At 50.9% G+C, this 16,923-nt stretch overlaps 1 protein-coding gene across 1 annotated transcript; it reads left to right on the top strand.

The window, feature by feature from the left end:
- The first annotated feature begins 847 nt into the window (after positions 1–847).
- NARS1 (asparaginyl-tRNA synthetase 1) lies at positions 848–16,878 on the top strand. The gene is made up of 15 exons (XM_075533085.1): positions 848–1,000; positions 3,008–3,090; positions 5,765–5,830; positions 5,950–6,042; positions 6,131–6,220; positions 7,060–7,138; positions 7,968–8,038; positions 9,672–9,758; positions 11,325–11,546; positions 11,627–11,826; positions 12,312–12,447; positions 12,664–12,777; positions 14,406–14,537; positions 14,866–14,997; positions 15,637–16,878. The coding sequence occupies exons 1-15, from the start codon at positions 958–960 to the stop codon at positions 15,766–15,768; spliced, it is 1,680 nt and encodes a 559-aa protein (XP_075389200.1). The 5' UTR covers positions 848–957; the 3' UTR covers positions 15,769–16,878.
- Positions 16,879–16,923: the final 45 nt, after the last annotated feature.

Consider the following 16,923-nt stretch of genomic DNA (forward strand, 5'->3'; position numbering starts at 1 on the left):
ATGTTTATTCTTTGAATGAGGCAGGTTAGGGTGGGATGAATCACCCTTACTTAAAACACCTTAACTCTGGTCACAGCCCTGATCTGATGCAACTGGAGTTCCCCTGGAGCTTGGATTGCATAACCTTTTATTTGGGGAGATAAACCATGAGACAGGGGTGCAGAGATGGCAGGACCTCCTACCACCAAGATAAGGCAGGCGTGAAGTGTCCTTGGGTTCACGGTTCATGGGCGGAGAATTTTAGACCCAGGGGAAGATTGATACCATGATATATGGCCATCTCTAAGAAACTTGGGGTCCACCAAGAGGCGAGGACCTTCCCAGAGCCATCAGAGAGGCAACTCTAAACCAGTGCCTGTAACGCTAACGTATTGTATTTCTATCCCAAGGCAGCACCAGAACAGACACTACACTTGATCTTAGCCCAAAGGCCGAGAGCGGTAAGGGAGCCCTAGAAAACGAAGAGCGTCACTGTCATGAGAAATCAGCTTGACAGATGACACTAAATCCACAGACGTTCCAGCATCTGGGGAGCTGGAACGAAATCCTGGGTCTGGCGCCCACGTGGACCCAGGAGGCCTGCAGTTGCAGGAGGAACCGAAAAACAATGGAGAAGTTGAATAAGGGGAAACGGAAGGGAGTTGGCTCCCAACTCAACCCGAGACCTCGGTGTCAGCAAGTCGCCGGAGGGGCGGCGCCCACGCACCCTGGGAACGGCCCCGGGAGGCCCCGGAGCCGCTGACCCCGAGACCGGGACGGACGCGACCCGGAAGTCGCTTCTGCCCTGACGTGCAATGGCGGCGTCCGCAACTCTCGCGCACTTTGGGGAACCAATCAAAGCCCGACGATCCCGCGACGTCTGACGCAACGGCGTTGCCTGATGCAACGAGCGGAGCCCGGATAAAGGAGGCCACGGGGGAGCGCTGGGGTTCTAGCCGGGCGGCAGCGTCGGAGTCCATGTCCTTGGAGTTGACCGAGGGGGCCGCAGGGATGGGGCTGGGTGAGTAGTTTCGGGACGCCGGCGCTTTAGGTGTCGCGGTGCGCCTCTCCCTGCCGCGAGCGTCTGCTCCGGTCGAGAGGTGCCCCACGAGGGAATGGAGCGGGGGACCTGGCCTCGCCCAGCGCCCGGGACACGTGGGCCAGCCCAGGGTTCCCCTGTGAGGGACCGTGAGAATCAGCCGAGACTGTGTCAAGGGCCGAGTGTAGTCCCCACAGAGGTCCTTCGTTTATTTATTTTAAAAAATTATTTTATTGGGGGCTCGTGCAACCCTCATCACAGTCCATGCATTTGTTGCCAAGCACGTTTGTGCATTTGTTGCCCTCGTCATTCTCAAAGCATCTGCTTTCTACCTGAGCCCTTGGTATCAGCTCCTCATTTTTTCCCCTCCCTCCCCGCTTCCCCCTTCCTCATGAGCCCTTGGTAATTTATAAATTATTATTATTTTGCCATATCTTAGCATTGTCTGACGTCTCCCTTCACCCACTTTTCTGTTGTCTGTCCCCCAGAGAGGGTTTTATATGTAGATCCCTGTAATCGGTTCCCCCTTTCCACCCCACCCTACCAGTATCGCCACTCTCACCACTGGTTCTGAAGGGACCATCTGTCCTGGATTCCCTGTGTTTCCAGTTCCTGTCTGTACCAGTGCACATCCTCTGGCCTAGCAGGATTTGTATGGGAGAATTGGGATCGCGAGGGTGGGAAAGAAGCATTTAGGAACTAGAGGAAAGTTGTATGTCTCATCGTTGCTACACCGCACCCTAGTGGCACAGACGTGTCATTAAAAAAAAAAAACATTTTATTAGGCGCTCGTACTACTCTTATACAGACGTGTCATTCTTAAAGAGGTCAAAAGAAAACCAAACCCACTGCATTCCGTTCGAATCAGATCACAGTCACTCTCAGGGCAGAGCCGGCCAGGAATCTCTACCGAAGCTGACTGCCACATCTCTCGCCCGCCCAGCAGCTGTGGGCTTGACTCACCCTTCCTAGACCAGCATTCAATCCACGGTGCCACCAGGGCACCTGGACTGTAAGGAAAGGACTTGAAATTTCTGCCACTGTCATCTGCTTTGGGATTTCCAGGGTGGCTCCAGGGTAGCAGAAAAACAAAATGCTTTAGGGACCCCAGGGTTCCAGTGTTGAGATTTAGTAAGTGCAGATCTTTGTCATTTGCTGAATCTCCTGACTTGACTTCCTTTAAAAACCACAGGGCCGCTGCATGTGTTTGACACACGAGCACTGATGGGGCAATGTATTAAGTATTGGGCTGCTAACGGCAAGATCTGCAGTTCAAGCCTACCCATAGCTCCTTGGGAGAAAGCGAGGCTTTCTGCATCCATAACGATTTAACAGCCTTGGAACCCTGCAGGGGCAGCTCTGCCCTGGTCTGTGGGGTTACGATGAATTGGCAGTGATTTTGGGTTTTGAGTTGATGCACTGTGAGAGCAGATTGACATGCGTGCTCCTATCCCATCTTCAGTGCCGCCCTTCCAGATGAGTGGTGGGTTTGTTGTTGGTTGTTATAAAAGACAAACACAGAAAGGTTAAGTATATTTCCTTTTCTATCTAATTTCAGAGTCTTTGCTTGACTGAAGCTGACTCACAAATCCAAATTAGAGTTCATTTTGAAAACCTGGCTTTGTCGCGGGTGTGCTTTTGTGAGGTGGCTTTCATGGGAGAGAATTCGTCCCATTTTCTGCAGCCAGTGGTGGCTTGTGCTAACCAAAACTACCAAGACCTCAAAAATCACACTCAGTGCCATCAAGTCGTTGCCGACTTACAGCAGTGCTCTAGGGCGGGGAGAGCTGTCCCTGTGCGTTTCAGAGGTTTTAACTCCACGGGAGTAGAAAGCCCTGTCTTTTCCCCAAGAAGCAGCTGGGACCTTAGGATTAGTACCCCACTGCCAGAGCTCCATGGGAGCTCCAGGCTGGGTGAGGTCGAAGCAGTGTGTGGTGGGTGACAGTTCTTGGCCCTGCAGGTAACTTATCTCTCTCCTTTTTTCCACAGGAGAGCTCTATGTCTCAGATCGAGAGGGTGATGATGCCACAGGTGATGGGACCCAGGAAAAGCCCTTTAAAACAGGTCTGAAGGTAGGGTCTCCACTTGCTACCAAAAGGATGTGACATTCATTAATGACATACGCCTGTTATGCGGCTTTGTATTTCAGGCCATTGAAAGGGAGTTTTGACTCATTTATCAATATTTCTCAGGACCAGACTCTTGTGAGTTTAGCATATTCTCAGCAGATTTAAATGGTAAACCAAAGGCTTCGGTGATAACATGGACTACAAATGCAGAGGCTAGGTGGGCCCACAAGGCCTTTTGGCCCATGACATCCATTTCATAATAGCCTTTTTTCCCCCGTTTGCAAGCATAGTCTTTTAATTGCTGTCAATAAGGCTGAAATCTATAAGTAAGTGAATAGGCAAAAGTGTGTGATAGATATACAACGGGGCTTCAAAAAGTTTGTGGGAGACTTCCATAATTTTCAAATGCATTTGCAGTCATCACTGGGGCTACTCGCTGATTGGTCTGCTGGCCCGCTCTCCCTCCTGCACGGCCGGACGCAGGGCCTTCCTGAAACCTTGCAGGGCTGAGAGTGAGTACTCGGTCAAGGTGGCGAGGGAGGATGCTGCTTTGTTCTCTGTGGTCTCCAGGTCATAGTCAAGCGGCTTGCTCGTCTTGGAGAGCTTAAGTCAGGTTGACCCTTGCTTTGAGCTGAAGAAGTATGGAGGAGTCTTGGGGAGAAGACATATCTGGGAGTGCTGACTACGAAGTGTTGAGGCTGCAATTCTTTTCTGGCACCCGAGTCCTGGTGCACAGGAAGTAGAATCCGCCCTACGAGCCGAATTTCTGGCCCGGGCCATAATAGACCTTTTACCGAGAATTTGAACTTCAATGACTTGACTCCTCCCCCTATTTGGAAGATGGTCAAGGTTCTTCCTCAGAAAAGCCCTGCCCTGACACTCCTTTTTCTGTGGCCTATGCCTGGCCAGCCCTCCTTTGATGTTAGAATTTCTGCTTAGGTTGTACACCTTGTCCTCCGGCTCTGCAGGTTGTTTTCTCCTCTTTGGATGATTCATCCGTGACTTTTTTGTTTTTTAAAATTTTTAAGCATTTATTGGGAAATCTTAAGATAACATAACACTCCATAGTTCAATCACATCAAGCAGTACAATTGCTACTGTAGTTGGTTTTGGAACATAATTGTTCTTGAATACCTTGATATTAACTCCCCTAATCCCTTCCCTTCCCCACCTTACCCCTAGGGGATCCTTTATTTCCTTATAATAAGTTGTTTTTTATTGCCTATCTTGCACATTCCAGTATATCCGTTCACATACAATTCCGATTGGGGTTTACAGTTGTCAATGCTGTCAGCTCCCAGTGTTCCCACCTCTCTTCCCATACCGTCAGGGAACCATTACGCCTGTTTGTAAAGGTTTAGCTATCTTGGCTTTCATGTACCGAACAACCTTAGATATACAAATAAACATAAACCTAACATGATTAATGAGGTAAAACAAAAAACTTTAATAGTAAGGGGGGCAAACTTCGAGAACAAGAGGATCGTTTTGTGTTTGATCAGTGTTATGTCAACCACATCCTGGACTTACCATCTTTTCCATATTACCCGTCTAAGAAGGACTCCATTATCTTACAGGTGGGGTTAGGGTCTCTACCACATCCCACGCCCTTCACATCAATTTGGTTGCTTGCTTTTGAAGTTCTGATGCCTCCTCCAGTCGACACCGCACGATCGGTCACACAGGCCTGGGGTGTTTCCATGGGGGCTTTGTCATGCATCACTTATCAAGTTGGAGAGAACCCTCTATGTCCCTGGGTTGTTGGGGTGCCTCTTTGTGACTCCCCCAAACTGAGAACTGCTTAGGAGAATGTTTACGGGAGGGTGTTTTGGTCCAGATTTGGGGCATTACAGAGTTGGCACATTTGGTTCCAGTGATGTAAAGGGAGAGAGGAGGACAGACGGCAGATGGAAAATGAATTTACGTACATCATGATTTGTGAATTACACATCCCAGGGAAGGCTAGTCCTAATCCATAAAGTTCCTCAACCACCGAATTGGGGGGCAAGTCTTTTAGGTCTGAAAATTTAGAATTTCAAAGAGATCCATTTCTGTACATTTCAGCTCTTAGAACAGAGGAGTGTGATTGATTCATTGTATCTTAAAGTTGATGTGACAACTTGGAATATTTTGAAGCAGTTTATGAAATATGCATTTGTAAGAAACTTTCAATTCTGGTATGTTTTTTTGTAAAAGACCAAAACAAAATGAACAAACCTGATGTGTCTGAATATTGATGAGAAGAGAGATTTTATGGGCAGGACTTTGTTAAGTGAAGTGTTGTGTTAGCTGTGTGTTACTGTTAGTTTGTGGCAAGAGTTTAAGAAGCCTCTTGCAGTCTTCCCTGATTGCTGACACAGGCTCACCTTTCACACTGTGATTCACAGTCCATGCCCCTGCTGGTGGTCTTTAGAGTCCTGGTCCCTTCCTTTTCCTGGGAAATGGTGATACCGGACTGGCCGAGCTTGCTGCAGTGGTTACTGAGTGACCCTGAGGTTTTACTCTGAGCAGCATTGTTCTTGGTACATTCAGCCTGTCATTCAGGCAACATCAGCTTTGGGCAATTTGTACTTTCTTTTTGGCTCTTGGTAATGTTCTAATTGCTTTGTAATTACGGAGCAGTTTGTTTTTAAATATTGTAACCCTGTTGAGGACTTGTCTTTTCTTTACACCCCAGGCTTTGCTGTCAGTAGGGAAAGAACCCTTCCCTACTATTTACGTAGATTCACAAAAAGAAAATGAGGTAAGGTGACCCGAACTGCTACGGAATTCTTTTTGGTGGCTGTGCTACTGGAGCAGAGATAATACTGGAATCATAAACTGTCTCCCTCCCCGCCCCCCGTCTCTCTCCTGCCTCCTCAGAGGTGGGATGTTATTTCCAAGTCTCAGATGAAGAACATTAGGAAGTTGTGGCACAAGGAACAAATGAAGAGCGAGTCCCGGGAAAAGAAAGAGGTGAGTGAGGAATTGGCTGCGGTTTCAGTTTTACATCAGGATGCCCGAGCCTGTTTTACTTAACCAATTGCCTTACCGTTGAAATTAGGTCGAAGACACTTTGCGGAGGGAGAAAAACCTGGAAGAAGCGCGGAAGATCACCATTAAGAATGACCCGAGTCTTCCAGAGCCGAAATGTGTAAGTGGTGGTTGAGGCGTTTGCCCTTGAACCGGGGCGCCAGGGCTCAGGAAAGTGACTGCGTCTCTGAGAGAAGCGAGTGTCTTGGACTTGGCCCGATCCAAGCATGGTTTCTCTTTCCTCTGTGTCTTCTTTTGGGAGCCCAAGCACAGCGTGCGTACGATTGACATGGTTTGCTCTGAGATCCTGTCCCGGGCTGTGATGAGGTGCCATGGTTTTCCTGCCTCCTCGGGGTTGGAGCTGGCTTCTTGGTGATACTCACCAGCCCCTTCCTCTCCTATCCCCCCCCCCCCAAACTGAAAAACCTAGCCTGGGTTAGCTTCCATAGGACCTGGGCAGTGGGGCTCGGGGCCAGGCTGGCTGGAGTGGTGGAGAGCAGGTGCTGTTCTCTGCATGTCTGTTTGGGGAGCCAGAGGGCTGGGGCTGTGCCCAGCTTGTGGTGCTGCACTCCCAGCCTGTCCTGGCACTGAGGAAGGTGGAGGCCTGAGCTGGTGCTGCTCCTGGAGCGTGGTGGATGGAGCCCTGCCGGCTCCGCGGGTTAGCATTGGACTGCTCCCTGAAGGCTAGCCCAGCAGTCGCTCCAGGGAAGCTGGGTAAGGCCCTCTGCCTCTGTGAAGACAGACAGACAGGCGAGAGAGCACTTCCACTCTGTGAGCCAGAATGGACTCGGAGGGTGGATTTTGGTATAGGGCAGCAGAATGATTTCGTTCTTAGAGTAGAGCAATTCTCTTCTATCTTGCACCATTGAAGACTACTATGATTGTGCAGTCTCTGGGAGGGCCGGTCTGTGCAGGGTGAAATGGCACAGTCGGCCACTCTTGTTCCTTTTAACTTGACAGGTGAAGATTGATGCTCTGGAAGCATACAGAGGCCAGAGAGTCAAGGTGTTTGGCTGGGTCCACAGGCTACGGAGGCAAGGTGAGCACTGCCGCTTTTTTTCTCCCTTGTGAGTGTCCCTGGTCTTAGTGAGGAGTCCCGTGGCCTAGTGGTTACCTGTTGGACTGCAGTCTGCAAGATTCGTAGTTCAAGACTACCAGCCACCTCTGGTGGGGCTTTCTACTCCCCTAAGCAGTTACAGCCTCGAAACTCACAGGGGCGCGCAGTTCTCCCTGCTCTACAAGGGTCACTGTGAGTCAGCATTGATTCGTGGCAGTCTTAGGTGAGGCACCGTGATGGCACTGGTGGTGTCGGGCTGCTAACCACAGAGTCAGTGGTTCAAGCCCACTGTGGGAGCGAGGTGGCGCTGTCTGTTCCCTTCGTAGGGTCCTGGAAACCCTTCGTAGGGTCCGATCAACTTGATGGCAGTGGGGGTGCTTCGAGCCTTTTTTATATGTTGGCTTTTGAAAAACTATAGCAGAGCATGTCCTGAACATATTCTGTGTTTGTGGTATGGCTTTTGAAAAATGGTTTAAATGCAAGCAACCAGTCATCAAGAGGTACCCAGAAGAGAGTGGTCCAGCCAAACTTGACTGACTGCCGGCAGAGGATGAGAGAGGAAGCTCAGCCCCAAAACCTGGTGGTGGTTTTGACCGTCATTAGCGTATTTGCATTCCCACCCACCCCCTTCTTTAATCCTGACTTCTGTTCTCTTTCATTTTTTTTTTATTGTCCTTATGAAATCTCAATTAGAATGAAGGTGACTAAGCCAGTGGGTGGATGTGTTACCCCTATGTGCCCCTCCCACTCACTTAAAAAAAAGTCCTGAGAAAGGGCTGCGTAAGTGGCTGAATGTTTGCCTCTCTTTCAGGAAAGAACTTGATGTTTCTGGTGCTGCGTGACGGCTCGGGCTTCCTCCAGTGCATCCTGTCAGATGAGCTGGTAAACAGTCCTGCCCCTTGATGAGGGCTCCTGGTGGACACCTTCACCGCGGGGCTGAGGAAGTCTGGGGCTAAAGGATTACAGAGCTATCCCAACACATTACAAAAGAAAACGGGGGGTGTGGAGGGGGGTCCTTCCTTTAAAAAATGGTCTAAAGAGACTTGATGTGCCTGTCCCCCAGCTCCATAGTTACCGTCTGAGGCTAGTCCTGACTCCCAGCCCTCCCCACAGTGCACCGTCTCCCCTGATCCGTCTGTGCAGTTCTAAGAAAAGATTTACTTTCTTTTTCCCATTTTACTAGGAGCTCTGCAGATAACAATTCCGAGTTCAGTTAGGTCAAACATGACTGTACAATTGTTGCCGCCATCATTTTCAGAATATTTCTTTCTTTTTGCACTCTGGCATCAGCTCCCTTTATCCCCACCCTGTCCCTAAGAACCCACGCTATTAGATTAAATATTATTATTGTTATTCATCCCCCCCGTATCTTATACCATCCACTGTATCTGTTCACCTGCCATTCTGTTGTTACTTGTTCCCCTCGAGTGGGGTTAACCCCCATCGTTGCTGTTAGTTCTCCCTGCCCCCCAGAAAAAGAATTTCTAAGGTAACTGCACCTGCATTAGGACAGGCACATGCGCCTTCTGCCAACCCCACAGTGCTCCGCTCTCGAAGCCACAGTCCAGTCTGATTCTGAGGGGACAACTTCATGCACGTCCTTTGCCAGCTGGTTGGCATGAATGGGTGTCCAAACCAGTGCCCATGTTGTGCGTAGCCCATGTGTCTCTGGGATCCTGCTGCTTGTCCTTCCTTACTATTTTATTTGGGTTTTTTTTTTGGGGGGGGGTGTGCAGACCTGATCGCCTATCCTGTGAACAACACTCCCGCATTCTGGATTTTGTTGATCGCACCTGGCAGGTCACTTAACCCAGTCTCTGTCAAGCCCCTCTTGCTTGGGATTCTGTTCTGTTTAGCTCTTGTTTGTTTGTGGGGGACACTGCTTATGGGGTGTCTACACTCCCAACCCCATCACACTGAGAAGCAGCCTTTTCCTTTTTTAATGGGTGGAGGCATTCGTGTGGGCAAGACTGACTGCTCCAGTACAGAGCTGCTGATGAGTGCTCTGGGTGGCGCGGGGGCTCATTAAGGGAACTGTCCAGATAGTTTTGAGCAAGGCGGGTTCGGGTGTTTTGTGCCTATGCATATGTGGGAAATGCATTTATGTTTACAAGTCTATATTGAGAGGAATTTGTTTCCCACAGAGGACTGCTTACGCAAACTTGCTGGCTCTCTCTCTTCACCAGTAATGGGCCAGAGTAGGCATCCTCAATCTACGGCTCACGAGCCACATGCGGCTCGCCGAGGACATTTACCTGGCCCACCAGGTGTTTTGCCCCACATGTTTTTTACTTCAAAATAAGATGTGTGTAGTATACATAGTAATTTGTTCATAGTTTTTTTAAACTATACTCTGGCTCTCCAACGGGTCTGAGGAACAGTGAACTGGCCCCCTGTGTAAAAAGTTTGAGGACCCGTGGGCCAGAGAGCCGGTTTGTGCTTCAGCCTTTCGCTATAAAGGCTGTGACAGTCTGTCGGAGTCGGTGTGACTGAGTGTGGACTTCGTCTTCTGTAGTGTCAGTGCTACAACGGCATGGTCTTATCCACCGAGAGCAGTGTCGCAGTGTATGGAATGCTCAACCTTACCCCAGAGGGCAAGCAGGTGAGTGAGTGGTGCTTGTGTTTTACAACTGTCTGTCTGAACTCTTGGGGGCGTGGCACATGCATTAAAAACTGCGATGCTTGCTAAGGTTTGTGTGCCTTTTCCGACAAAACGTGCACACCGGCCTCTCCACAACTCGTGAGAAGAACTCAGGGCTCTCCTGGAAAGCCCCACGGGCTGGCATGGAGCCAGTGAGGGTGGGGATGTGAACGCCTTTTCAGCTAGGAGGGTGTGAAAACAGTAGTCTTCTCAAAAATACTTCTGGGAAGAGCAACATCTAAGTCAGACACTTTGACCAGAGTTTGGAAGCGGCTTTTGAATAGAACTCTACACAGCTGTCCTTGTCACGGTTGCTCTCTGCCCAGCAGGCACATGGCCGGAACCACTTAGTACGAATGACTGCTGCGATGCTGTTTGGGAAAGAAATAATGAGTTTCCCCACCAGGGGGAGCCCACGGCATACTTCTGGTCCACAAGGGATTGCCAAAAGGTCTCCCTCCGCTCATGTAAAATGTTCTGTACCAAGTCTGAGGGCAAGTTCAGGGGTCTTTCCTTGGTAGTAATGTGATTGTGAAGTGGAGTGAATTGCTTCCCTAATCTGTGGCTTTTCATCTAAATTGCTTATAGTAGAATTTTTTTGGGAACCTTGGTGGTATAGTGGTTACTCTTTGATCTGTGATCCTCCAGGTTAGCAGTTCAAAACTACCAGCTAGTAGAAACTCAGGTGCAGTTCTACCCTGTCCTACAGGGTCACTCTGAGTTGGCATTGACTCGGTGGCAGTGAGTGCAAATTTATTAGGGAGAGTTTGAGTTCTTACCTGTACGTTGTGAAGAGACACATCTCTTAGCAAATGCTTAGCGTTTCCCCTTCCCTTCCCACTGTGAGGGGAGAGATTTCTTACAGGATCAGACAAAACCCGGAAAGGTGTGAATCTTATTAGTAGTTCATTATTTCAGGTTGTGAGGTATCGATTTTCTCACCTGGTGGGTGTTTGTGTTTTCAGTGTTACATGTATGTCTTGGGTGGCATAGTGGGTTACAGGTGGGGCTGCTGATTTTGAGGTTAACTGTTCAAAACCACTGGGCACTCCTCGGGGAGAAGATGAGACTTTCCACTCCTGTAAAGAGTCACATCTTGGAAACCCAAAGGGACAGTTTTACCCTGCCCTACAGGGCCACTACAAGTTAGAAATGACTTGATAGTAGTGAGTTGGCTCAGGAGAAAGATAGACTTTCTACTCTCATAAAGAGTTACGGTCAGGTCAGCTTTAGCTCTAGCGGTTACTTCATGTATGCGCAACACAAGAGTCATGAAAGCCTGCAAGGACAGCTCTACCCTGCCCTCTGGAGTTACTGTGAGTTGGAATTGACTCAATGGCAGTGAGATTTGAGTTTTTGAATATGTGTCTGAACGAAATGTTTGGTCAAAAAAATGATAGGATGACGGGGTCTTAGAAATAACAGCTTATCGAAAATATGGACACAGGTGGAAATCTTCAGTACAGTTTTTTTTTTGTTATTCATCACCCGATCCACCCTCCTCTCTCCCCCTTTTTCAACACGTAGGCTCCTGGGGGCCATGAGCTGAGCTGCGACTTCTGGGAGCTGATTGGCTTGGCCCCCGCGGGAGGGGCGGATAACCTGATCAACGAGGAGTCGGACGTCGACGTCCAGCTGAACAACAGGCACATGATGCTGCGAGGAGAGACCATGTCCAGGATCATGAAAGCCCGCTCCATGGTTACCAGGTGCTTCCGAGAGCACTTCTTCGACAGGGGCTACTGCGAGGTGAGCGGGCAGCCCGCAGCTCTGAGAAAGCGCTGACAGCTCTTGGTGGGAGGTGCTCATGCCTGCTTCCTTTTGAACAGGTCACGCCTCCGACGCTGGTGCAGACGCAGGTGGAAGGGGGCTCCACGCTTTTCAAGCTGGACTACTTTGGAGAAATGGCCTTTCTGACCCAGTCCTCCCAGCTCTACTTGGAGACCTGCCTCCCGGCTCTCGGAGACGTGTTCTGCATCGCACAGTCGTACAGGGCTGAGCAGTCCAGGACCCGGAGGCACCTGGCCGAGTACGGGCTCATTCTCCACTTAACCACCCACCCATTCCTGGTCTTTGTGAAAACATCATTACAGGTGGAATCTGTGTGTAGGTCAAAGGTGCCCACATTAAGACTTCTGGCCGGGACGCGAGAGCAGTGGGCTACAGGAGTGTGAGCGTGCTTAGAAGCTGTGCCTTGGGGTCCGTAACCGAGCACAGTTGTCTCGGGCTCTCTCCAGGCTTTTTGTGCCCGCAAGGAATTCCTTCTCGGGAGCCCACACGGGCAGTTGCTCCCCTGTCCCATAGGATTGCCGTGAGTCAGTCTCGACTCTGGCAGTGAGCTTGGCTTGGGTTTGATCATTCGTGTGTTCAGAAGCAAACAGGAAGCCTTAGCTCAAGGAATGGGGGCCTGAGGTGAGGCGCCTCAGTTGGGTGTTGGTTAGCTGTGGTGCATCTCGCCTCTGGAAGGTGAGGCCCAGTTCAGGGAAGCGTTCCTGAGCGGTGTCTTGTCCTCAGGTACACCCACGTGGAAGCGGAGTGCCCGTTCCTGACCTTTGAAGACCTTCTCAACCGATTGGAGGACTTGGTGTGCGACGTGGTGGACAGGGTCCTGAAGTCGCCTGTGGCGAGTGTTGTGTTTGACCTCAACCCGGTAGGTGGATTGCACAGGACTCGATATTTTGAAGGCGAACACTTGGTGTTCCTTGTCCTTAGCCTCTTGGGATTTTAGTGTAGAGATGACTAGCAGGCCTGCGCGGTGTGGTGGTCGTCTGCTAGCCACGTCAAGCTACGTTCTACAAATGGCGGGTTGGTGTGAATGGGAATGGCTCTGGCTTCTCTTCACATGCTGCTTCTCCTTTCTCGGAAGAACTTCAAGCCCCCCAAGCGGCCCTTTAAGCGGATGAACTATTCCGATGCCATCGTGTGGCTGAAGGAGCACAGCATCAAGAAGGAGGACGGCACCTTCTATGAATTTGGAGAAGTATGTCTTCCCGTCTGTCCCCTGTGCGCTGCCCACTCCAACCCCCTCCCTGCCAGGTGGTCAGTACTCCTCAGGGGCAGAGTGCAGCATCCCTCCCTCCCTCTCAGGGACCCGCGGGCTCACGCAGCCAGGCTGCTGCTCATGAGCAAATCCGTCGTGTGGGAGGCACCTGCTTATCCCCAGACTGATATACTGGCTACCTATTTTGGGGGTAGTTTGAGGGGCCTGTGGGTACATGGATGTGGAGAGCAGATGGATCTTCAGCTTTTCCCAGGGCCGCCCTTGTCACTGGCCTTCCCCTCCCCTTCCGTTCGCAGTGTGTGGCCTCAACTGCAGAGCTCTGCCTCAAGCTCTCAAGGTCGGCAGGGGTGCTGTGCAAGGTTGTCACCGCTTTGAAATTGCACTCCAAGTGTTAGTCTGAGCTGAGGCTTCTTTGTGCTGTGTACATTACTCTTCACAGTTCATGGCCTCAGCGCACGGTAGTTAGTCATCAGATTTTGTGCTGGAAGCTTCCACAAAGTCAGTGCCTAATACTTGGCACAGTTGTGGGACTGGGGGCAAAGAAAACCACAGGCTTTGGGGTCAGAAGGCCCTGGGTGTGTTAGATCCCGACTCCTTTCGGACCGTCAGTGGAGCTAGCAGACCAGTGGCCCCAGCCTCTGCTTCCTTCACTCTGCCTTGGAGGCAGCGCCTACCTGCAAGGCTGCGAGCGTTAGGTGAGCCAAGTTCCCGGCACAGGAAGCCTTCGTGCAGGCCAGCTGCACTCACCCCAGTGCCGTCCTCTGCCTTTGCCCCAAGGAGATTGGAGGTCTTCAGCCTTCTTTGCAAGGTCTTGGCCCAGTTGAGATCATGGGCAGCATGTGCAGAAGGTAAAGCAGGTCCCAGCCAAGAGCCCTGAGCTCCCCTGCCTTGTCTCCTCCCCCCTCAGGTCTAGAGCACTGGGCTCTGGGGACACCTGTACCAGACAATGACCTCCGAGGCCCTGGGCCCTCTTACCCTCATCCCTGAGTCCTGTGCACTTCTCCCAAGCAGGGTTTCCTGAGACAGGTGCTTTCTGCTTTCCCTTGACTGTACGTGTGGCTGACGGGAGGGTCTTTTGGGAGAAGAACCAGTGAACTCCAGTCCTCTTTGGAAGCGGTCACACTTCCACATGTGACGTTGGTGATGGGTCTTCTGTAACCGGACAGAAGGAGAGCAGAAAGATGAGTGCTGTTAGCCACAGACTCGGAGTTTCTCTCAACCCTGCTCTCAGGCATTCCCTGCTCGCCAGCTTCACTGTGGAACAACGTAGGCCACTTCCCCTTCAAAGCTAGAAAAGACCGGCCATGGGAAGAAAGAGCCAAGCATGGCCAGGGCTGGGAATAATGACTGGGTTTCCTTTCTCAAGCAGAGCGTGCTGGGCAGGCTGTCGGGGGAGGCAGGACTGCTTCCAGTCCAGTGGCGGGGTTGGGTGTTTCTTTTGAGATACATGGTTCCTGTGCGTTCAGTGTGGGCGGGGTGGGGGGGGGGTGGGGGTTGTTCTCTGTGCAGTAAAGAGACTGGGCGGGGGGGCGCTCTCGAGCAACCCAGCAGCTCAAGTGGGCGCTTTCTGGAGCTGTGCATACTCAAGAAGGCTTGTCTGCCCTCAGGATATCCCAGAAGCCCCTGAGAGACTGATGACAGACACCATCAACGAGCCGATCCTGCTGTGCCGCTTTCCTGTGAACATCAAGTCCTTCTACATGCAGCGCTGCCCCGAGGACCCCCGCCTGACCGAATCGGTCTGTTTGCCATGCAAAGAGCGCCCCTGGGTTTCCTTCTGACGGCGGGTGGGCATTGCCATTGGGAACCAGATAGACTGTGTGACACAGGTTCATTCTACATCGAAAATGACAATGTTTGACTGGGTTTTCCCCTCCCTTGTGAGGTTTCGGGGTGGGAGGATAGGGGTAAGATCACATGGCGGGGGGGGGGTGAAATCACAGAGTTTAAATCCCAGTCAAATTGACAGGTCCTAGTGTGTCCTGTGGCAGGGCTGGGCTGGGCTGGGCAGGGCAGGGCAGGGCCGGAGAGCCTGGGAGTCACTGCAGTTTCTGTCATTCCCTGAAGGTCGACGTGCTGATGCCTAACGTGGGCGAGATTGTGGGGGGCTCCATGCGTATCTGGGACAGCGAGGAGATCCTGGCCGGCTACAAGCGAGAAGGGATTGACCCCACGCCCTACTACTGGTACACCGATCAGGTGACAGCAGTTTTTATCACTACAGATGCTTCACTAAGATCGTTCTGTGTGAATTGATGTTCTTCAAAGGAGAGTTTAGGGCACCTTGGAATTTGCGAGAGGAGCGGGTCCTGGTGGCAGTGAGGAACCAGCCGTCCGCCCCTCCACATGAGATAGACCAGGCTTTCTCCTCCTGAAAAGAGTTACCGCCTCGGGAACCCACCGGGCCAGCTGACCCTGTCCTGTAGGGTCACCATGAGTCTGTGGCAGTGAGGGTTTTGAGTTTGGCCCTTGAGTAGGCTGTCCCCAGTTGGAGGGCCATAACCACATTCCCAGGAAAGCTGCTGGCGTGGCCTGTCCGACTCCCGTGTAAGCTCCACTGAGAACTTGTCGAACCCCGGACGTGCCCGTGGCTGCTGGCTTCAGTGCGATGCAACCTCCCACTGTTGGCTCTTACTGTTAAACGGAGTGTGACGGTTCCTCTTCTACCGAGACCAGTTTAAGAATTTGAGACCTTCTCTCCAGGGTGGTTCGTAGGTCAGGGCTTCTCTCTCAGTGGAGTCAGGGTGAGCTGACCCCTTCCACAGGAGAAAATTTTCTACTCTTTAGATGAAATTTTAAACTCAAAATTAATCCCCACCCTGTCTTCCTTTTAAACAGAGAAAGTACGGCACGTGTCCGCACGGAGGGTATGGCTTGGGCTTGGAACGGTTCTTAACTTGGATTCTGAATCGGTACCACATCCGAGATGTGTGCTTATACCCTCGATTCGTCCAGCGCTGCAAGCCGTAACCAGCTCCTCCCGAAGCCTGAGGGGAGAAGACTATCGCGAAGGAGCAAGACGGGCTCTTTAAAAAGCCCAAATCTTCCTTTTCCAGTCGTTGGCGTCTCAGCTCTCTCCTCCTTAAAGCCAAAATCTTCCATTTTCGATTCATTGGCATCTCAGCTTTCCTTCTTAAGTTGATGGCTTCTACAATCATAAAAAGTCAGCGCTGTTCACTTGCCTGGATACCGAGTGACGTTTCTCTTGTCATGTTCAGAAACCAAGCCCCCAGAGAGCATTCGGACGAGCTATGTGGCCTGTATCTGTCAGGAGGGGGTCTGTCACAGTATGTCGGTATGTCGTCGTTCAGTTGCCCATCGTCCACTCAGGGCCGTGCCTGCCAGTTAAAAGTGTGCTCTGAGAAAATCCAGTGACGTGGGTTTCTGTCCTTTCCGTGTACTCTCTAGTGAAAACCAGCCTCATGGGGGGTGGGAGGGGGGTGCTGGCAGTTTGGTCCCAGGGTTTGTCGGTTTCCAAGCAGGGTCTAATTCAGCAGTGGACACAGGGACCAAATGCCAATAGTCGATTGCGTCCGTCAGGACTCTTGGTGAATGCGTCAGGCCGCTATTAATTGTGAATGAAGCATGTAGATTGAGAGGGTGAATTTGTAAAGGCAGAAATGTTTCTGAAGGATTCACCATGAGACCATAGTTTGGTGAAGTAGATAATGGAGTAAGGTCATATATATGTGTATATGTTCTTTTGTACATTTTCTGATAGTTCAGCGACCGAGAGACAGCGTCCAAGTCGGGGAGGCAGGCTCGGCTGCCTCCTTGTAGTCCCAAGTAGAAGAGCTTGAGCTTACCCTCACACGCATCGCCTTCGCCGCCCTGTCCTCTCCCAAACGGCAGGTTTAGGGAACAGCTTCCTTTCCGATAAAAGGTTACCTGCTCCCCCAAAAGGCATATCATGTACTCTCCCAATAGACTCTGTTCCCAGCAGTCAGTCAATGGACACCCAGAAATAATACTTTGCTGCATAATTTTTTCTTTTCCATAGCGTGCACATCCATGCAATCAGAGTTAAACTTGCTGAGTATTGCTAAAATGATATAATGGTAATGAAATTGAATCGTCCCATGTTGTTTCTTGTCGTTATTTTTACGTTCTTCCTAGACACATTAG

The sequence above is a fragment of the Tenrec ecaudatus genome, chromosome 15 (assembly GCF_050624435.1).
Source record: "Tenrec ecaudatus isolate mTenEca1 chromosome 15, mTenEca1.hap1, whole genome shotgun sequence".
In the NCBI taxonomy this organism is placed as follows: Eukaryota; Metazoa; Chordata; class Mammalia; order Afrosoricida; family Tenrecidae; genus Tenrec; species Tenrec ecaudatus.